Source organism: Oncorhynchus kisutch, linkage group LG22 (genome assembly GCF_002021735.2).
Source record: "Oncorhynchus kisutch isolate 150728-3 linkage group LG22, Okis_V2, whole genome shotgun sequence".
Taxonomy (NCBI): domain Eukaryota; kingdom Metazoa; phylum Chordata; class Actinopteri; order Salmoniformes; family Salmonidae; genus Oncorhynchus; species Oncorhynchus kisutch.
The window spans coordinates 54106742-54128908 of NC_034195.2; the positions used below are offsets into that span (position 1 = coordinate 54106742).

The following is a 22167-nucleotide window of genomic DNA, read 5'->3' on the forward strand; positions in this document are numbered from 1 at the left end:
AAAAACTAAAAACATTTGTCATAAGAAACTAGTTCCCTGGTAAATAGAAAATACCCGAACTCTGAAGCAAGCTTCCAGAAAATTTGAATGGAAATGGCGCCACACCAAACTGGAAGTCTCCCGACTAGCTTGGAAAGACAGTACCGTGCATTATGGAAGAGCCCTCACTGCTGCTCGATCATCCTATTTTTCCAACTTAACTGAGGAAAATAAGAACAATCCTAAATGTATTTTTGGTCGCAAAGTTAACGAAAAGCAGCATTTCCCAAGAGCGGATGGCTTTCACTTCAGCAGTGATAAATTCATGAACTTCTTGGAGGAAAAGATCATGATCATTAGAAAGCAAAATACGGACTCCTCTTTAAATCTGCGTATTCATCCAAAGCTCAGTTGTCCTGAGTCTGCACAACTCTGCCAGGACCTAGGATCAAGAGAGACGCTCAAGTGTTTTAGTACTATATCTCTTGACACAATGATGAAAATAATCATGGCCTCTAAACCTTCAAGCTGCATACTGGACCATATTCCAACTAAACTACTGAAAGAGCTGCTTCCTGTGCTTGGCCCTCCTATGTTGAACATAATAAACGTCTCTCTATCCACCGGATGTGTACCAAACTCACTAAAAGTGGCAGTAATAAAACCTTTCTTGAAAAAGCCAAACCTTGACCCAGAAAATATTTTTTTAAACTATCAGCCTATATCGTATCTCCCATTCCTCAAAAAAAAAAATGAAAAAGCTGTTGCGCAGCAAATCACTGCCTTCCTGAAGACAGACAATGTATACGAAACGCTTCAGTCTGGTTTTAGACCCCATCATAGCACTGAGACTGCACTTGTAAAGGTGGTAAATTACCTTTTAATGGCGTCAGACCAAGGCTCTGCATCTGTTCTCGTGCTCCTTTTGATACCATCGATCACCACATTATTTTGGAGAGATTGGAAACCCAAATTGGTCTACATGGACAAGTTCTGGCCTGGTTTAGATCTTATCTGTCGGAAAGATATCAGTTTGTCTCTGTGGATAGTTTGTCCTCTGACAAATCAACTGTAAATTTCGGTGTTCCTCAAGGTTCTGTTTTAGGACCACTATTGTTTTCACTATATATTTAACCTCTTGGTGATGTCATTCTGAAACATAAAGTTAACTTTCACTGCTATGTGGATGACACACAGCTGTACATTTCGATGAAACATGGTGAAGCCCCAAAATTGCCCTAGCTGGAAGCCTGTGTTTCAGACATAAGGAAGTGGATGGCTGCAAATGTTCTACTTTTAAACTTGGACAAAACAGAGCTGCTTATTCTAGGTCTCAAGAAATCTGACAATTAATCTTGATGGTTGTACAGTCGTCTCAAATAAAACTGTGAAGGACCTCTGCGTTACTCGTGACCCTGATCTCTCTTTTGATGAACATATCAAGACTGTTTCAAGGACAGCTTTTTTCCATCTACATAACATTGCAAAAATCAGAGACTTTCTGTCCATAAATGATGCAGAAAAATGAATCCATGCTCTTGTCACTTCTAGGTTAGACTACTGCAATGCTCTACTTTCCGGCTACCCGGATAAAGCACTAAATAAACTTCAGTTAGTGCCTAACACGGCTGCTAGAATCTTGACTAGAACCAAAAAATTTGATCATATTACTCCAGTGCTAGCCTCTCAACACTGGCTTCATGTTAAGGCAAGGGCTGATTTCAAGGTTTTACTGCTAACCTACAAAGCATTACATGGGCTTGCTCATACCTATCTTTCCGATTTGGTCCTGCCGTACATACCTCCACGTACGCTACGGTTACCAGACGCAGGCCTCCTAACTGTCCCTAGAATTTCTAAGCAAACAGCTGGAGGCAGGGCTTTCTCCTATAGAGCTCAATTTTTATGGAATGGTCTGCCTACCCATGTGAGAGACACAGACTCGGTCTCAACCTTTAAGTCTTTATTGAAGACTCATCCCTTCAGTAGGTCCTATGATTGAGTGTAGTCTGTCTGTCCCAGAAGTGTGAAGATGAACGGAAAGGCACTGGAGCAACAAACTGCCCTTGCTGTCTCTGCCTGGCCGGTTCCCCTCTCTCCACTGGGATTCCCCCCCCCCTCAGGATGGTAAGTTGGTGGCTGAAGATATCCCTCTAGTGGTGTGGGGTCTGTGCTTTGGCAAAGTGGGTGGGGCTATATCATGCATGTTTGGCCCTGTCCGAGGGTATCGTCAGATGGGGCCACAGTGTCTCCCGACCCCTCCAGTCTTAGCCTCCAGTACTTATGCTGCAGTAGTTTATGTGTCGGGGGGGTAGGGTCAGTCTGTTATGTCTGGAGTATTTCTCCTGTCTCATCCGATGTCCTGTGTGAATTTAAGTATGCTCTCTTTAATTCTCTCTTTCTTTCTCTCTTTCTTTCTTTCTTTCTTTCTCTCTCTCGGTGGACCTGAGCCTAGGACCATGCCTCTGGACTACCTGGCACGATGACTCCTTGCTGTCCCCAGTCCACCTGGCCATGCTGCTGCTCCAGTTTAAACTGTTCTGCCTGCAGCTATGGTATCCTGACCTGTTCACCGGACGTGCTATCTGGCACAGACCTGCTGTTTTCAACTCTCTAGAGACAGCAGTAGCGGTAGAGATACTCTTAATGATCGGCTATGAAAAGCCAACTGACATTTACTCCTGAGGTGCTGACCTGTTGCACCCTCGACAACCACCTGGCCTGATATTGGCCTGATATAATTTCCACCCGGCACATCCAGAAGAGGACTGGCCACCCCTCATAGCCTGGTTCCTCTCTTGGTTTCTTCCTAGGTTCCCGGCCTTTCTAGGGAGTTTTTTCATAGCCACCGTGCTTCTATACCTGCATTGCTTGCTGTTTGGTGTTTTAGGCTGGGTTTCTGTACAGCACTTTGAGATATCAGCTGATGTACGAAGGGCTTTATAAATACATTTGATTTGATTTGATCTGTGGACACAACATGTTATTTTCATGAGAGAAACTGACCAGGTGAAACTATAATCTCTTATTGATGTTGAATCCACATCATTCACAGACCGTTTAAAGAATAGTTGTTTGAGACAATTGAGACATGGACTGTGTATGTGTGCCGTTCAGAGGGTGAATGGGCAAGACAAAATATTCAAGTGCCTTTAAACGGGGTATGGTAGTAGGTTCCAGCTGCACCGGTTTGAGTGTGTCAAGAACTGCAACCCTGCTGGGTTTTTCACGCTCAACAGTTTCCCATGTGTATCAAGAATGGTCCACCACCCAAAGGACATTCAGCCAACTTGACACAACTATGGTAAGCATTGGAGTCAAGCATCCCTGTGGAACGCTTTCCACACCTTGCAGAGGCAGTGGCGTAGGCACAGATACTGAGTGTACATAACATGTGGAACACCTTCCTACATTATCTTAGTTGCACCCCCCTTTAGCCTTTATAACAGCCTCAATTTGTGACGAATTGATGTTCCAACTGTTTTGTACACTCAGTGTAGGTCTTCAACGTGTCTGAGCCTATAGTACTGAGCCTATAGTACTCCAATGCCCAATCAGCTCTGGACTTCCCCACTGGACATTTACATAATTTAGCAGACACTTATCTAGAGTGAGTTACAGGAACAATTAGGGTTAAGTGCCATGCTCAAGGGCACACTTGCGATTTTCCACCTAATCAGCTTGGGGATTTGAACCAGCGACATTTCGGTTACTGGCCCCAATGCTCTTAACCTGCCGCCTCACTAGCTGTCTGAATCACAGCAGTTGGCACCTTGTTGCTGTAACTGAAATGTGGTGTGTTGAAGCACTTACTGTTGAGGTTCTTCTGTGTTGAGCACATGCAACTGACATCACGATAATGAACTATTAATGCTATTAGCTAATGAACTAGCTTAGCTAATGAACTAGCTACGTTGGTCGAGGTGTGCATGACCAGAATGACACAGATCTTCACAGTCTTGTATCATATTTAGACTGTGAACATCTAAACAGAAATGTTGATTGACTCTCTCCAGTGGCACATGGCCTACAGACTATTGCATATATTCTTAAATGTCGACTTTGTACACGGAAAATGGTCCAACTCTGCCTCTTTTCTCAATTTTCAAACTGAAATGGGGTGTGCCTTGGGTGGTTCATCGATGTGTCATTCTGGTCATGCGTGCCGCGAACAACGAACACAGCTCCAGGCTGCCATTCATTACGCACACCTGTCACCATCATTACGCGCATTAGCGATCACTGGACTCATCTGAGAGTCCTTCACTTTGTTGATTGTCCCGTCTATAACTGTCTGCTCCCCCATTTGTTCCCTGTGTCAGCATTCATTTACATTTTTAAATGTTTTATTTCACCTTTATTTAACCAGGTAGGCTAGTTGAGAACACCTTTATTTAACCAGGTAGGCTAGTTGAGAACACCTTTATTTAACCAGGTAGGCCAGTTGAGAACACCTTTATTTAACCAGGTAGGCTAGTTGAGAACACCTTTATTTAACCAGGTAGGCTAGTTGAGAACACCTTTATTTAACCAGGTAGGCTAGTTGAGAACACCTTTATTTAACCAGGGAGGCCAGTTGAGAACACCTTTATTTAACCAGGTAGGCTAGTTGAGAACACCTTTATTTAACCAGGTAGGCTAGTTGAGAACACCTTTATTTAACCAGGTAGGCTAGTTGAGAACACCTTTATTTAACCAGGTAGGCTAGTTGAGAACACCTGTATTTAACCAGGTAGTCTAGTTGAGAACACCTTTATTTAACCAGGTAGTCTAGTTGAGAACACCTTTATTTAACCAGGTAGGCTAGTTGAGAACACCTTTATTTAACCAGGTAGGCTAGTTGAGAACACCTTTATTTAACCAGGTAGGCTAGTTGAGAACACCTTTATTTAACCAGGTAGGCTAGTTGAGAACACCTTTATTTAACCAGGTAGGCTAGTTGAGAACACCTTTATTTAACCAGGTAGGCTAGTTGAGAAGACCTTTATTTAACCAGGTAGGCTAGTTGAGAACACCTTTATTTAACCAGGTAGGCTAGTTGAGAACACCTTTATTTAACCAGGTAGGCTAGTTGAGAACACCTTTATTTAACCAGGTAGGCTAGTTGAGAACACCTTTATTTAACCAGGTAGGCTAGTTGAGAACACCTTTATTTAACCAGGTAGGCTAGTTGAGAACACCTTTATTTAACCAGGTAGGCTAGTTGAGAACACCTTTATTTAACCAGGTAGGCTAGTTGAGAACACCTTTATTTAACCAGGTAGGCTAGTTGAGAACACCTTTATTTAACCAGGTAGGCTAGTTGAGAACACCTTTATTTAACCGGGTAGGCTAGTTGAGAACACCTTTATTTAACCAGGTAGGCAAGTTGAGAACACCTTTATTTAACCAGGTAGGCAAGTTGAGAACACCTTTATTTAACCAGGTAGGCAAGTTGAGAACAAGTTCTCATTTACAATTGCGACCTGGCCAAGATAAAGCAAAGCAGTTCGACACATACAAAAACACAGAGTTACACATGGAGTAAAACAAACATACAGTCAATAATACAGTAGAAAAATAAGTCTATGTACAATGTGAGCAAATGAGGTGAGATAAGGGAGGTAAAGGCAAAAAAAAGGCCATGTTGGCGAAGTAAATACAATATAGCAAGTAAAACACTGGAATGGTAGATTTGCAGTGGAGGAATGTGCAAAGTAGAGGTGCAAAGGAGCAAAATAAATAAATTAATTAAATACAGTAGGGAAAGAGGTAGTTGTTTGGGCTAGATTATAGATGGGGTATGTACAGGTGCAGTAATCTGTGAGCTGCTCTGACAGCTGGTGCTTAAGGCTAGTGAGGGAGATAAGTGTTAATGTTAATGTCATTATGTGTTCATGTCCAGACACTGTCCTGTCCTGTTCCATGTCCGTTGCTCCTTAAATGCTCACTTCCTGTACCTGCTTCTTGTCTACCAGCGTCGATCCTTACAGAATGCTGACACCGGGGCCTCCCAAGTAGCGCAGTGGTCTAAGACATTGCATCGCAGTGCTAGCTGTGCCACTAGAGATCCTGGTCCGAGTCCAGGCTCTGTCGCAGCCAGCCGCGACTGGGACACCCATGGGGCGGTTCACAATTGGCCCAGCATCATCCGGGTAAGGGGAGGGTTTGGCCGGCAGGGATGGCCTTGTCTCCACGTCATGTTTCAGCCGGCCCATCAGGCTCCCACGCCTCAGCGGGATCATTGGGCTTTCATGCCTCTGCCGGATTGTCAGGCTCCCACGCCTCAGCCGGCTCGCCAGGCTCCCATGCCTCTGCCGGTTCATCGGGCTTCTACGCCCCAACCTGCTTGTCAGGCGCCCATGCCTCGGCCGGCCCATCAGGCTCACCCAGGTGGGATGCCGTGTGGCGCCCCTAGAGGGGGGCGGGGGTACTGCTATGCCTGCTCCCGCTCTCCCTCTCTGGAGTTCGAGGGCACCAGGCTGCCCTTCATTACGCACACCTAACATGGCCAGGTCTCTGACCTCCTTCTATAGGCTGCCTCGTCGTTGTCGGTGATCAGGCCTACCACTGTTGTGTCATTGGAAAACTTAATGATGGTGTTGGAGTCGTGCCCGGCCGTGCAGTTATGAGTGAACGGGAGTACAGAAGGGGACTGAGCACTCACCCCTGAGGGGCCTCTGTGTCAAGGATCAGTGTGGCAGATGTGTTGTTACCTACTCTTGCCACCTGGGGGCAGCCCGTCAGGAAGTCCAGGATCCAGTTGCAGAGGGAGGTGTTTAGTCCCAGGGTCCTTAACATATTGATGAGCTTTGAGGGCACTATGGTGTTGAATGCTAAGCTGTATCAATGAATAGCATCCTCACATAGATGTTCCTTTTGTCCAGGTGGGAAAGAGCAGTGTGGAGTGCAATAGAGATTGCATCATCTGTGGATCTGTTGGGGCAGTATGCAAATTGGAGTGGGACTAGGGTTTCTGGGATAATGGTGTTGATGTGAGCCATGACCAGCCTTAAAAAGCACTTCATGGCTACAGACGTGAGTTCTATGGGTCGGTAGTAATTTAGGCAGGTTGCCTTAGTGTTCTTGGGCACAGGCACTATGCTGTTCTGCTTAAAATATGTTGGTATTACAGACTCGGACAGGGAAAGGTTGAAAATGTCAGTGAAGACGCTTGCCAGTTGGTCAGCGCATGCTCACAGTACACATCCTGGTAATCCGTCTGGCCCTGCGGCCTTGTGACTGTTGACCTGTTTAAAGGTATTACTCACATCAGCTGCGGAAAGCGTGATCACACAGTCTTCTGGAAACAGCTGGTGCTATCATGCATGGTTCAGTGTTATTTGCCTCGAAGCGAGCATAGAAGTAGTTTAGCTCGTCTGGTAGACTCTTGTCACTGGGCAGCTCTCGGCTGTGCTTCCCTTTGTTGTCTGTAATGGTTTGCAAGCCCTGCCACATCCGACGAGCGTCAGAGCTGGTGTTGTACGATTCAATCTTAGTCCTGTATTGACGCTTTGCCGGTTTGATGGTTCGTCGGAGGGCATAGCGCGGGATTTCTTATAAGCTTCCGGGTTAGAGTCCAGCTCCTTGAAAGCGGCAGCTCAAGCCTTTAGCTCGATGCGGATGTTGCCTGTAATCCATGGCTTCTGGTTGGGGTATGTACGTAGGGTCAATGTGGGGACGACGTCATCGATGCACTTATTGATGAAGCCAATGACTGGTGTGGTGTACTCCTCAATGCCATCGGAGGAATCCCGGAACATATTCCAGTCTGTGCTAGCAAAACACTCCATTTAGCACGATATGTTACATTTGGTATGAAGACCAGGTTGCATATAAGGATAAATTCACAATTTTTATGGTGCGAGATTGGTTGGCTTAACAGGGTAGAATGAGGTACGCAAATAAATATTGTAATTTTAATCAATAATCATGCATTTATTTGGAAAAATACATACTCAACAAAAGTGCACAAATAGATGTTTACGTCGCTGGCTAAATCTATGTGCAAATTGTATTCGTCACATCCTAAGTAGAAATTCAGTGAAGGCCACAGATGACATGACAAAATGAATTGTTTCAGTTAAAAACAACATATTTTCTGATGTTTCAAATCAAATCAAATTGTATTGGTCACATACACATGGTTAGCAGATGTTATTGCCAGTGAAGCGAAATGCTTGTAGTATAGGGAAATGCTTGTAGTATAGGGAAATGCTTGTAGTATAGGGAAATGCTTGTAGTGTAGGGAAATGCTTGTAGTATAGGGAAATGCTTGTAGTATAGGGAAATGCTTGTAGTATAGGGAAATGCTTGTAGTATAGGGAAATGCTTGTAGTATAGGGAAATGCTTGTAGTATAGGGAAATGCTTGTAGTATAGGGAAATGCTTGTAGTATAGGGAAATGCTTGTAGTATAGGGAAATGCTTGTAGTATAGGGAAATGCTTGTAGTGTAGGGAAATGCTTGTAGTGTAGGGAAATGCTTGTAGTATAGGGAAATGCTTGTAGTGTAGGGAAATGCTTGTAGTATAGGGAAATGCTTGTAGTGTAGGGAAATGCTTGTAGTATAGGGAAATGCTTGTAGTGTAGGGAAATGCTTGTAGTATAGGGAAATGCTTGTAGTGTAGGGAAATGCTTGTAGTATAGGGAAATGCTTGTAGTATAGGGAAATGCTTGTAGTATAGGGAAATGCTTGTAGTGTAGGGAAATGCTTGTAGTATAGGGAAATGCTTGTAGTGTAGGGAAATGCTTGTAGTATAGGGAAATGCTTGTAGTATAGGGAAATGCTTGTAGTATAGGGAAATGCTTGTAGTATAGGGAAATGCTTGTAGTATAGGGAAATGCTTGTAGTGTAGGGAAATGCTTGTAGTATAGGGAAATGCTTGTAGTGTAGGGAAATGCTTGTAGTATAGGGAAATGCTTGTAGTATAGGGAAATGCTTGTAGTATAGGGAAATGCTTGTAGTATAGGGAAATGCTTGTAGTGTAGGGAAATGCTTGTAGTATAGGGAAATGCTTGTAGTATAGGGAAATGCTTGTAGTATAGGGAAATGCTTGTAGTGTAGGGAAATGCTTGTAGTATAGGGAAATGCTTGTAGTATAGGGAAATGCTTGTAGTATAGGGAAATGCTTGTAGTATAGGGAAATGCTTGTAGTATAGGGAAATGCTTGTAGTGTAGGGAAATGCTTGTTAAATAAATGTCATGTTTCTTACACTTCATTACAGGGGCCATTTCAATGTATATAAATTAAGCTTTTTAAATTAGATGTCGGTGACCCAATAAACGTAAAAAAGGTCGGAGGAACTAAAAACATACAGGTTTAATAGAATGACCCAGCTGCTGTTTGAACTGGTTTGAGTCTGGGTTTTGTGAAATGAGGCCAATTTGTATTTACCGTAGCCTTAATCTAGTCCCCAGACACTTCTTCAAACTTCCGTTGTGCGCAATAGCCTGGGGGCGAGGTTACTGTAGCCTTGACTGCCCTAATTGGCTCTGCAGCGACAAGTGGTGCGTTTGAAAACTATAGAAAGTTCTCTCTTTTTCTTTTCCGTGTGACTTTACCTGGAACTTTTTTGAAACCGGTAAGTTAAGGTGGTGTGGAAAGTCAACGGGGTAAAGGTGGAATAATTCGTGTCCAGTACGTTTTAAAACGATGTGCCATACTGAACGCGACCCAGGTCACTCTGGGTATTATGCAATCCGTGACACTCTCGAGGCGTGTGTTCAAAAAGATAGACCAGTTTTTAATAGAAGTCTGTGGGTAGATCGCCAGCTTGCAAGGATCATTTCCCGTTTTCCTTCATTAAATAAGGTAGGTTTCTACCACGACAGAATTTTTGTAATACGTTTTTTTTTTTTGCAGTGAGCTTACTTTTGGTTGATTCTGATACTTTCCAAGTGGGGAACTGAGTTTATCTTTCTACGAGTTTCCAAGTAGAAAATGTCGGAGTTTCCGAGTTACGATTTTTCTTGAACGCGGCAACATGAATAGGGTTTCTCTGCATGAGTAAACTTATTTTTATTTATTTAACTAGGCAAGTCAGAACAAATTCATATTTACAATGACGGAGCTACCACGGCCAAACCCGGACGACGCTGGGCCAATTCTGCGCCGCCCTTTGGCACTTCCAATTACGGCCGGTTGTGATACAGCCTGGATAACTTTGATTGCTAATAACTTCTGAGAATAAGCTGTTGTTGACTTCAAATAACTTTTCTCTACACAATTATTTTTCAACAAAACACATAGATGTAGCCTACTATGTGCATCGGCAATGAAGTATGTTGAATAAGTAAAATTGGTCGTGAGACAGCTACGCACTATGCGACAACACAATTTGATGTCGGGGCAATCTACTGTAGCCTCAATCCACTATAAGCATGGACCGACGGCTTTTGGACTAGCAATGACTTCCAACTTCCACTGATACCGATTGTTGGTCCGGATTTGGCCCAAATGTAGAAGTCTACGCTTGGTTCAGATTTGGTCCGACCAGCCATGATTTGGCCCAGGCCAAAACAGGCATCTGATTGGGGTCCGGACCAAATCTGAACCAATCATAGAGTACGTTTACACGCACACTACTAATTTGATATTAAAGTGATTATGACAGAAGGCGGAGTATGGCTTTAGTCATGTAAACATGCACCCTATTCTTCTGATATTGATCGGTGTAAGGTCATATTCAAAGTAAGAATGCGCCGATTAAAACGTCTGCTCGCTTAATCAGCTCAACCTCCCTCTTTAATACGCGATTGAAGTGAGTTCGGGAAAAAATGAAAGTATGCATCTTATAATTCGTTTTCACATAGAAACTGTATATGTCCGAACTCGGAATCAAATAGTCTTTGCAAAAATAACATGGTCACTGTGGCAGAACGTTTATTTGGATTGAGTTACTGCATTGATCAAAGTCCCATCAGTAGCCTGATTTCAGTACAGTACACCGGCCAGCCTGTTGCACCAGTTGGGCAATAAACAAGTTGGTTTTAAATGCTAAATCGGCGTATATACGTCGGACTTTGGGATCAGAATTTACACTTGTTGCACAAATAAAAATAAGACTAGTTTTAGCTAAATCCGGCGTAAGCAATATGCGTTCATGAGATTTGAAGCTTCATACGGGTGGTTGCTAGGCAGTGCCCGTTACTAGGCTGTTACGGTCTTCATGGCAGTAATACACTTTGCAAGACGTGTCCTCATTACTTCGCAAATCCCACCACTATGTATGCACGTTTTCTTCACCACAAGTGGATGAATCAACTAATAGTTATTGTGGGAATGAATATCACTGAATTACGAAAATATTGGAATAAAGTAGGCTAGTGCCACTGAAGGAATGTATTATATTGTTGCTTTACAGCCCCGTGAATGGGGCAGTCGTTATCGCGCTGCTTTGAGACAAGCGTGGGGACTCGTCTTGATTATCAATCAATGTCGGATTTTTGTTTTCATGGAATTTCCGTTTGGATATTTGGTTACAATTAGGCTGGGAAAATGTTAACACACGCAAGTCTAAATTAAATAGTTCCCCCACGTCTCAACGTCAACAGTGAAGAGGCGACTCTGGGATGCTGGCCTTCTAGGCAGAGTTGCAAAGAGAGCCATATCTCAGACTGTCCAATAAAAAGAAAATATTAACATGGGCAAAATAACACAGACACTGGACAGAGGAACTCTGCCTAGAAGGGCAGCATCCTGGAATCGCCTCTTCACTGTTGATGTTGAGACAGGTGTTTTGGGGGAACTATTTAATGAAGCTGCCAGTTGAGGACTTGTGAGGCGTCTGTTTCTCAAACGTGACACTAATGCACATGTCCTCTTGCTCAGTTGTGCACCGGGGCCTCCCACTCCTCTTTCTATTCTGGTTAGCCCCAGTTTGCGTTGTTCTGTGACTGGAGTAGTACACAGCGTTGTACGAGATCTTCAGTTTCTTGGCAATTTCTCTCATTGAAAAGCCTTCATTTCTCAGAACAAGAAGACTTTCAGAAGAAAGTAATTTGTTTCTGTCCATTTTGAGCCTGTAATCGAACCCACAAATGCTGATGCTCCAGATACTCACCTCGTCTAAATTATATGTTTGTAATCTTCATTTGGCTCCTCTTTCCTATATTAAATGGATAAACAAATAATTATTGTGTTATGTTTACTTTATTAGGAATGTATGTGGCAGTTGATATTTGTCCCGATGTCTCTAATGAGCACTTTTTAACTTTCATTCAGAACTGAAAATGTAGCTATTTTTACCACCTGGAAAATGTGTATATTCAACATCTGGAAAATGTACCTGATTTTTAATGTCCAGAAAAGTATTTTTAACATGATTTAACATACTAGGGAAGCCTACTATAAAATAGCATTGGTCACTTGCACCGAATACGACCTTAAGGTGAAATGCTTACTTATACGAGCCCTTAACCAACAATGCACTTTTAAGAAAATAGAGTTAAGAAAATATTTACCAAATAAACTGAAGTTTTTTTTTTAAAGGTGCTTGTTTTTATGTTTGCAGACATGCGCCCTCTGCTGTTCATTCCTTTGACTACACTGCCTGTCAATTATCTGTCACTTTAAGCCTATGTAGTCATTGCAACTGAATTCTGACTTTTGAATACATTCTAGAGATACAGAAGGGAATACATGGCAACAGTGACAGTCATGCACCGGCAGCCAGCCCTGTGGAGGCAGTGCCATAGGACGGCTGGTATTGGTGTCTGTCGTCTCCACACCAGCAGCAGCAGTGCCTCCTCCAAAGAGCATTACAAGGTCCTAGTGCTGGGAGGAGGAACTGGGGGCATCGCAATGAGTGCTCGGATGAAGAGGAAGCTAGGGGCGGAAAATGTGGCCGTAGTGGAAACCAGTGAGGTATTAAAGACAGTTGACTGCTAAAGGGCGCCCTATTCACTATAGCATCGGTGCTAGGGAAAGGGGGATACCTAGTCAGTTGTACAACCAAATGACTTAAATTGAAATGTGTCTTCCGCATATAACCCAACCCCTCAATCAGAGAGGCCTACAATCTAGAGTCAATCCAATGTGCCTTAAGAAAGTATTCATACCCCTTGACTTATTCCACATTTGTTTATATAGCCTTTATTCAAAATAGATTAAAAATATATAATTCTTACCCATCTACACAATTTATTGAGAATGAAATACAGTATTCATTTACAAAAGTATTCACATCCTTGAGTCAATACTTTTTTAGATTACAGCTGCAAGTCTTTCTGGGTAAGTCTCTAAGCTTTCCACACCTGGATTGTGCAACATTTGTCCGTTATTGTTTTTCAAATTCTTCAAGATCTGTCAAATTGGTTCTCACTGCTAGACAACCATTTTCAGGTCTTGCCATAGATTTTTAAGTAGATTTAAGTCAAAGCTGTAATACGGCCACTCAGGAACATTCGCTGTCTTCTTGGCAAGCAACTCCAGAGTAGATTTGGCCTTGTGAAATTAGGTTATTGTCCTGCTGAAAGGTGTATTCTTCTCCCAGTGTCTGGTGGAAAGCAGACTGAACCAGGTTTTCCTCTAGGATTTTTCCTGTGCTTAGCTCCATTCTGTTTTTTTTTTTTATCCTGAAAAACTCCCCAGTCCTTAATGATTACAGGCATACCCATAACATGATGCAACCACCACTACGCTTGGAAATATGGAGAATGGTTCTCAGTAATATGTTGTGTTGAATTTGCCCCAAACATAACAATTTGTATTAAGGACAAAAAGTAAAATGCTTTGTCACATTTTTTGCAGTTTTACTTTAGTGCCTTGTTGCAATCAGGATGCATGTTTTGGAATATTTATATTCTGTACAGGCTTCCTTCTTTTCACTCTGTCATTTAGATTAGTATTGTGGAGTAACTACAATGTTGTTGATCCATCCTCAGTTTTCTCTTATCACAGCCATTAAACTCTGTAACTGTTTTAAAGTCTCCATTGGCCTCATGATGAAATCCCTGAGAGGTTTCCTTCCTCTCTGGCAACTGAGTTAGGAAGGACGCCTGTATCTTTGTAGTGACTGGGTGTATTGATACACCATCCAAAGTGTAATTAATAACTTCACCGTTTTCAAAGGGATATTCAATGTCTGCTATTTATTTTATTTGTACCATTTAACAATAGGTTCCCTTCTTTTCGAGGCATGGGAAAACCTCCCTGGTCTTTGTGTTTCAAATTCACTGCTCGACTAAGGAACCTTACTGATAATTGTGTGTGCGTGTGGGTTACAGAGAAGAGGTAGTCATTCAAAAATCATATTGAACACTATTCCATGTAACTTGTTAAGCAAAGTTTTACTCCTGAACTTATTTAGGCTTAATCTAACAAAGGGGTTGAATACTTATTGAATTCAAGACATTTCAGCGTTTCATTTTTTTTTAAATGAATTTGTTAAAAAAAAAATATATATATATATATATATATATATATATACTCTAAACACAATTACACTTTGACATTATGGGATATTAAGTGAAGGCTAGTGACAATTAGTATTTTCTTTAAAAAAAATATCAAATTTAAATTAAGGCTGTAAAACACAACAAAAATGTGGGAAAAGGCCATGGTGTGAATACTTTCTGAAGGCTCTGTAGTCCACTACTAGACCAGAGCCCATAGTGCATTATTTAGGGAACGAGGGTGCCATTTGGGACATCCACAGGCTATTGAGGATGAACGTGTAGTCTAGTGCATGGGACAACATTTACTGAGCAGCGTTCTTCCCTGTGTTTTATAGATGCATTACTATCAACCCATCTGGACGTTGGTTGGAGCTGGAGTCAAAAGTGTGGCCTCCTCTGGTCGCCCTACAGCCAGTGTCATACCTCCTGGAGTCAAGTGGGTGAAATCGAATGTACGGGAGATCGACCCAGACGCAAACACTGTGCGCACAGACAATGGCATGGAGGTAGGAAGGGCTGTTTTTTTTTACTTTCCCTATCGTTAATTTGATTTAAGACATGTCGATTGACTTGATCAAACGTCATTATTGGGCTTGGTATCGACGTGAGCAAGGCAAAAGGTCAGTCGAGTGTTGTCATAATCTATTTTTTTCCACCTTTCCTGGCAACATCAGATGCTATAGAGATTCTCTTAATATGAAATGGGTCTTGAAATGCAACTAACCAAATGTCAATGAAGTCAATTTCAGCTTTACTGGTAGGAGTACAATCATTTCCCACCCTACTACTGACTGAAACGTATTGTCTTTCCTGTAACAGATCTCCTACCAGTATCTGATAGTGGCTCTAGGTCTACAACTACACTACGAGAAGGTGATAATACCATAGATTGTTCGTTTCACTTCCTCAATATTGTTTCAACATAAGACTTACTGTATAATAGTGTAGAGACACGTTTGGACAGTTACGTGTGCCTGTGTTCTGATGTTCTGTTGCCTGTGTTCTGTTGCCTGTGTTCTGTTGCCTGTGTTCTGTTGTTATCAGTTAGTTATTTGGTGCAGGCTATGGCCAAACAGTAGCCTGTGTGATTTCTGTTTAATAAACTGCTCAATTAGGGAATTCGTTCCTCTGTTGTGGACATTTGTTTTATGATATATCGAGGTCGTTACAATTGTATGCGTCAGTCTCTGCCAATGATATATAATCTTTTGGTCTTTTTTTACAATGACTTTCTAGATCAAAGGCCTGCCTGAGATTGATGATTGGGAGGAATTTAAGATTGGTTCAAACTACTCCGTGCAAACCGTGGAGAAGACTTGGAGTGCACTGCAGAACTTCAAGGAGGGAAATGCTATATTCTCTTTCCCCAACACTCCGGTGAAGTGTGCAGGAGCACCACAGAAGATCATGTACCTGACCGATGCTTATCTCAGAAAGGTATTGTAATACTGCTGATACAAAATCCATCAGATAAAGCTTCATAAAACAAGTATTATGATGATAGCGGACATTTTACCGAAACATTTTGCAACGGAAGTGTTTCTTATTTGACGTGTTCAGATAATATCTTCCTGTTTCACTCCGTTTTTTAAATTATTTTTCTTTCATTGCATACCTACTGAACACAACCCAGCATAAAAAGTTATTCTGATCTGATCCTTCTCGAAGACAGGGAAAAGAGCAACTGCCAACATCGTGTACAACACGTCACTGCCAGTGCTGTTTGGGATCAAGAAATATGCAGATGCATTGTGGGAGATAGTGAAGAATCGCGACATCCAGGTGAATCTCAGACACAACCTCGTAGAGGTCCGGGCCAACAAGCAGGAGGCCGTGTTTGAAAACCTTGACAATCCTGGAGAAACTGAAGTGTTTGAGGTAAGTTCCAGGCAGCTATGATGTGCACATGGAGAACACAGAATGGTAGTTCAGAGGGGTTTGTTTTACACATCTGCAATAGATTATCTAAGATGACATAAGCTTGATGCTAAGAAATAAACAATTGAGAATTATTCATATCGGAACATTCAATGGGCAACAACAAGACAGCCATGGTTGTATAATTTCATTTGTTTTTGCTAATTTTCAGTCAATGAATCAATCTTTTCTTTCTGTCAGTATGAGATGCTTCACGTCACTCCTCCAATGGGACCCAACCCGGTGATTAAAGGATCCTCATTGGCTGATGAGGGTGGCTGGCTGGACGTCAACAAAGAGACCCTTCAACATAACAAGTATCCCAATGTGTTTGGGATCGGAGACTGCACCAACCTGCCAACAGTCAAAACAGCTGCTGCGGTGGGTATGTGGTTTCAGTTCTTCTATTTTTCCACTACAAAAAAATAACACCACAAAACACCAAGTTAGGGGAAACTGCTCTTGCAAAACTTTTTTAATGGTATTTGCCTGCCCACCTGGCAGGTTGAAAACCTGTACCTACAGTCAGGTCCATAATTATTTGCACCCTTGATAAAGATGAGTGAAAAAGACTGTATAAAATTCTATAATTCAAATACTGAGCTATATTGTATGCTTTAAACAGTTGGGGAATTATATTATTATATACCAATACAATTGCTTAGAGAAAGAGATTTTGTTTAACAAGTTATACATAAAATATATCTAAAAAAAGATAGGATTTAAAATTGTTTTACTCCAGCACCTTCCACTGTTTTACTCCAGCACCTTCCACTGTTTTACTCCAGAACCCTCTGTTTTATTCCGGAACCCTCCTCTTTTTTTTATTATTCCGGAACCCTCCTGTTTTTTTTATTATTCCGGAACCCTCCTCTTTTTTTTTATTATTCCGGAACCCTCCTCTTTTTTTTTATTATTCTGGAACCCTCCTCTTTTTTTTTATTATTCCGGAACCCTCTTTTTTTTTATATTCCGGAACCCTCCCCTGTTTTACTCCGGAACCCTCCCCTTGTAATGACAACGACACTGAGCCTTTTTCTAGAATGTTTTATGAGTTGGAGGCCACGTTCGGAGGGATCTTGGACCATTCTTCCACACACATCCTTTCCAGTTCCATATCCTTCATCTGCTCTGTTTCAAATCAAGTCAAGATTGATTTGAAACCACAGGTTTTCAATGGGGTTCAAGTCCAAAGACTAAAATAGACATTGTAAAATGTTGATATTTCAATTAACAATTTATTTGTGGAGTTTGATTAATGCTTGGGGTTATTGTCTTGCTGGAAGATCTAGTTGCGGCCAAGTGTCAGCCTCCTGGCAGAGGCAACCAGGTTTTGGGCTAAAATGTCCTGGTACTGGGTGAAGTTCATGATGCCATTGACCTTAACAAGGGCCCCAGGACCAGTGGAAGCAAAATGGCTCCATAACATTGAAGGATATCAAGTTGTATGGTGGAATGGTCTAAGACAGGGGTTCCCAAACTTTATCACTTGGGCTCCCCTTCCAGCATTGGGGAACAACCCCCTCCCCCCACCTGCATGCGCCACATCTATTTCTATGGTGTCAAGCACTGTTCATGACACAAGCTGTTCACACCCTTCTTGTTAGTGGAGATCATTTTTGTCATGCAAAAGCTTATTTCCTGCAGTTCTACACATTTTGTCATGGGGTGCAAAGAAAAGGTTGCCATTTAAAAAAAAATATATATATATATATATATTAAATAAAACAATATCTATGGGCAAAAATAATAATTAAAAAAAACATGAGCAGACTAGTTGGGCTAATTGATCTGGACATTTCTGACTAGTTATAAATATCTCTGTAAGGTCTGCAATGACTAACATGACAAGAGGAACTGATGATGTACTACCCAATTTAGATATCACACCTTGTGCAACTTTCAAGAATAAGTTTGAAGCCCGACTGAGTAACATAAAAAAAAAAAATAGAAATACACAAACTACCAGTCAGTAGTTTTAGAACACCTACTTATTCAAGGGTTTTTTCTTTATTTGTACTATGTTCTACATTGTAGAATAATAGTGAAGACATCAACACTATGAAATAACACATATGGAATCATGTAGTAACCAACAACGTTTAAAAAAAAAAAATCTTCAAATAGCCACCCTTTGCCTTGATGACCTCTTGGCATTCTCTCAACCAGCATCACCTGGAATGCTTTTCCAACAGTCTTGAAGGAGTTCCTACATATGCTGAGCACTTGTTTGCTGCTTTTCCTTCACTCTGTGGTCTGACTCATCCCAAACCATCTCAATTTGTTTGAGGTTGGGGGATTGTGGAGACCTGGTCATTGGGGCGGCAGGGTAGCCTAGTGGTTAGAGCGTTGGACTAGTAACCGAAAGGTTGCAAGTTCGAATCCCCGAGCTGACAAGGTACAAATCTGTCGTTCTGCCCCTGAACAGGCAGTTAACCCACTGTTCCTAGGCCGTCATTGAAAATAAGAATTTGTTCTTAACTGACTTGCCTAGTAAAATAAAGGTGTAAAAATAATATATATATATATATATATATATTTTTTTTTTTTAAATCTGATGCAGCATTCCATCACTCTCCTTCTTGGTCAAATATACCTTATACAGCCTGGATGTGTGTTGGGTCTTTGTCCTGTTGAAAAACTAATTATAGTCCCACTAAGGCCGAAACCAAGATGGGATGGCAAATCGCTGCAGAATGCTGGTTAAGTGTGCCTTGAATTCTAAATAAATCATTGTCACCAGCAAAGCACCCCCACACCATAACACCTCCTCTTCCATGCTTCACGTGGGAAATACACATGCAAAGAATGCGTTCACACACACACCACGTCTCACAAAGACACGGCGGTTGAAACCAAAAATGTCCATTGCTCGTGTTTCTTGACCCAAGCAAGTCTCTTTTTTTCTTTCTTTTTGGTGTTCTTTAGTAGTGGTTTCTTTGCAGCAATTTGACCATGAAGACCTGATTCACACAGTCTTCTGAACAGTTGATGTTGAGATGTGTCTGTTATTTGAAGTATTTATTTGGGCTGCAATCTGAGGTGCAGTTACTTCTACTGCAGAGGACAAGTTCATTAGAGTTAACTCTGGGTCTTCCTTTCCTGTGGCGGTCCTCATGAGAGCCAGTTTCATCATAGCGCGTGAATGTTTTTTTTTCGACTGCACTTGAAGAAACTTTCAAAGTTCTTGAAATGTTCCGGATTAACTGACCTTCATGTCTTAAAGTAATGATGGACTGTTATTTTCTCTTTGCGGGAACCACTGGTCTAAGATCCCTCCCAAAGTGTTTTCCAATCTCATAAAACATTTTTAGAAAAAGGTTGTTATCCTAGAGTATTGAAAACAAAACAAAGGTCCCAATCATTTTGACCCCTCAGATTTTTCGTACTACTTCCTTGAACAATTGTATTGGTATAAAACTATCATTTCCTAATCGTTTTAAGCATACAATATAGCTCAGTATTTGAATATTTATTTAAACCATTTTTTTTATCAAGGGTGCCAATAATTATGGACCTGGCTACATGTAGTATATTTTCTATTGAGCATGGGAAAGATAACATGGTGTATTTTATTTCCAGCTGCTCAGTCTAGTATTCTGGACAGGACTATTTCAAAAGTCTTGAAGAATGAAAAGCCGGATACGAAGGTACGTTACATAACTAACACTAAATAAACTAAACCTAACCTCCTTTTTGAAATTTTACAAATTACGTATTTAGATTTCATAAACTACAAGAGAACACTGTGGTAAAATACTTGTGTTTACAGTATGACGGCTACACTTCCTGCCCTTTGGTGACGAGTTACAGTAAAGTCATTCTGGCTGAGTTTGACTATAGTGGTCAGCCATTGGAGACATTCCCCATTGACCAAAGCAAGGAGAGATGGACCATGTACCACATGAAAGCTGACGTGATGCCTCCTCTGTACTGGCATGGTCTTCTCAAGTAAGTAGCTGTCAAAGAGAATTCCTGGGTTGTGTTCATTAAGCACCAAAATGGAAAAACTGACTGAAACATGGAGCGTTTAACCAATAAGACACCGTTATTGATTGATATTTTTGTTGGGGAATATTAGTCTTAAACGTACATCTGATCTTTTTCCCCCAAAGGGGATTCTGGGGCGGACCAGGACCAATCAGGAAAATCATGCACCTTGGGATGAAATAGAAGTTATAACCTGTTAAGATGTGCTGTTCCAGACTGCTACACTGTAATCTTTACAATAACCATGATCGTTTCATAATACAATTTAAACAAGTCATTGACAATCAATTGAAATCTCAAAGTAAATCGATGACAAAAGTAATATTGCAGCATTCCATGACATACTATATCGTTCATTATAAACTGGGTGGTTCGAGCTCTGAATGCTGATTGGCTGAAAGCCATGGTATATCAGACCGTATTCAAAGGGTATGACAAAACATTTATTTTTAGTGCTCTAATTATGTTCGTAACCAGTTTATAATAGCAATAAGGCACCTCGGGTTTGTGGTATATGGCCAATATACCACGGCTAAGGGCTGTGTCCAGGCACTCCGCGTTGCGTCATGCATAAGAACAGCCCTTGGCCGTGGTATATTGGCCATATACCACACCTCCTCGGGCCTTATTGTTTAAATGTGCAAACCAGGCAGGATTTGTTTCACATATAGGCCTATATTTATAAAATGTCAATCTGATAATGGAATGTATATCATTGAATATCTTATAAATGTGATTTAGAGATTCTCACAACTCATAAGGATAATTAGGGGAGAATTTACCAGATGTATACTTCAATGCATTGAAATACTAATTTCCAAAGCCAACATTAGATCTCTACAGCTAATGTTACCATCAGCATTACATCAGTAGGCTTCTATTACATAGGATTGTCCTTCTGTCATTTCATAAAGAATATGTGCTACATATTATAAAGATGTGTGTAATTTTAATAAATAACATATGTCATAGCATGTCCTTGCATTTCTTCCAGTGTTCTATTTTGCTGATAACCTATACTGAAGGGCTGCTCCCATTTCTTCCAGTGTTCTATTTTGCTGATAACCTATACTGAAGGGCTGCTCCCATTTCTTCCAGTGTTCTATTTTGCTGATAACCTATACTGAAGGGCTGCTCCCATTTCTTCCAGTGTTCTATTTTGCTGATAACCTATACTGAAGGGCTGCTCCCATTTCTTCCAGTGTTCTATTTTGCTGATAACCTATACTGAAGGGCTGCTCCCATTTCTTCCAGTGTTCTATTTTGCTGATAACCTATACTGAAGGGCTGCTCCCATTTCTTCCAGTGTTCTATTTTGCTGATAACCTATACTGAAGGGCTGCTCCCATTTCTTCCAGTGTTCTATTTTGCTGATAACCTATACTGAAGGGCTGCTCCCATTTCTTCCAGTGTTCTATTTTGCTGATAACCTATACTGAAGGGCTGCTCCCATTTCTTCCAGTGTTCTATGTTGCTGATAACCTATACTGAAGGGCTGCTCCCATTTCTTCCAGTGTTCTATTTTGCTGATAACCTATACTGAAGGGCTGCTCCCATTTCTTCCAGTGTTCTATTTTGCTGATAACCTATACTGAAGGGCTGCTCCCATTTCTTCCAGTGTTCTATTTTGCTGATAACCTATACTGAAGGGCTGCTCCCATTTCTTCCAGTGTTCTATTTTGCTGATAACCTATACTGAAGGGCTGCTCCCATTTCTTCCAGTGTTCTATTTTGCTGATAACCTATACTGAAGGGCTGCTCCCATTTCTTCCAGTGTTCTATTTTGCTGATAACCTATACTGAAGGGCTGCTCCCATTTCTTCCAGTGTTCTATTTTGCTGATAACCTATACTGAAGGGCTGCTCCCATTTCTTCCAGTGTTCTATTTTGCTGATAACCTATA

The 22167-nt window shown here is 41.4% G+C and overlaps 1 protein-coding gene across 2 annotated transcripts; it reads left to right on the top strand.

The window, feature by feature from the left end:
- Positions 1-9417: 9417 nt before the first annotated feature.
- On the top strand, positions 9418-21238 carry sqor (sulfide quinone oxidoreductase). 2 transcript variants are annotated; one of them, XM_020473354.2, is made up of 10 exons: positions 9418-9541; positions 12583-12825; positions 14693-14863; positions 15177-15230; positions 15594-15794; positions 16026-16235; positions 16476-16659; positions 19857-19924; positions 20047-20225; positions 20390-20718. In XM_020473354.2, the coding sequence occupies exons 2-10, from the start codon at positions 12601-12603 to the stop codon at positions 20445-20447; spliced, it is 1350 nt and encodes a 449-aa protein (XP_020328943.1). In that variant the 5' UTR covers positions 9418-9541; positions 12583-12600; the 3' UTR covers positions 20448-20718. The 2 variants fall into 2 exon arrangements, with proteins under 2 accessions (XP_020328943.1, XP_020328942.1); XM_020473353.2 differs by lacking the exon at positions 9418-9541 and adding an exon at positions 9636-9771 and having other exon boundaries at positions 20390-21238.
- The last annotated feature ends 929 nt before the right edge of the window (positions 21239-22167 follow it).

What these genes read in the sequence shown, in the direction of transcription:
- sqor (XM_020473354.2), top strand. Translation starts at nt 12,601, where the DNA reads ATGGCAACAGTGACAGTCATGCACCGGCAGCCAGCCCTGTGGAGGCAG. An exon ending in GAGAAACTGAAGTGTTTGAG is followed by an intron (nt 16,236 to 16,475) that starts GTAAGTTCCAGG and finishes TCTTTCTGTCAG; the next exon opens with TATGAGATGCTTCACGTCAC. An exon ending in CAAAACAGCTGCTGCGGTGG is followed by an intron (nt 16,660 to 19,856) that starts GTATGTGGTTTC and finishes TTTTATTTCCAG; the next exon opens with CTGCTCAGTCTAGTATTCTG.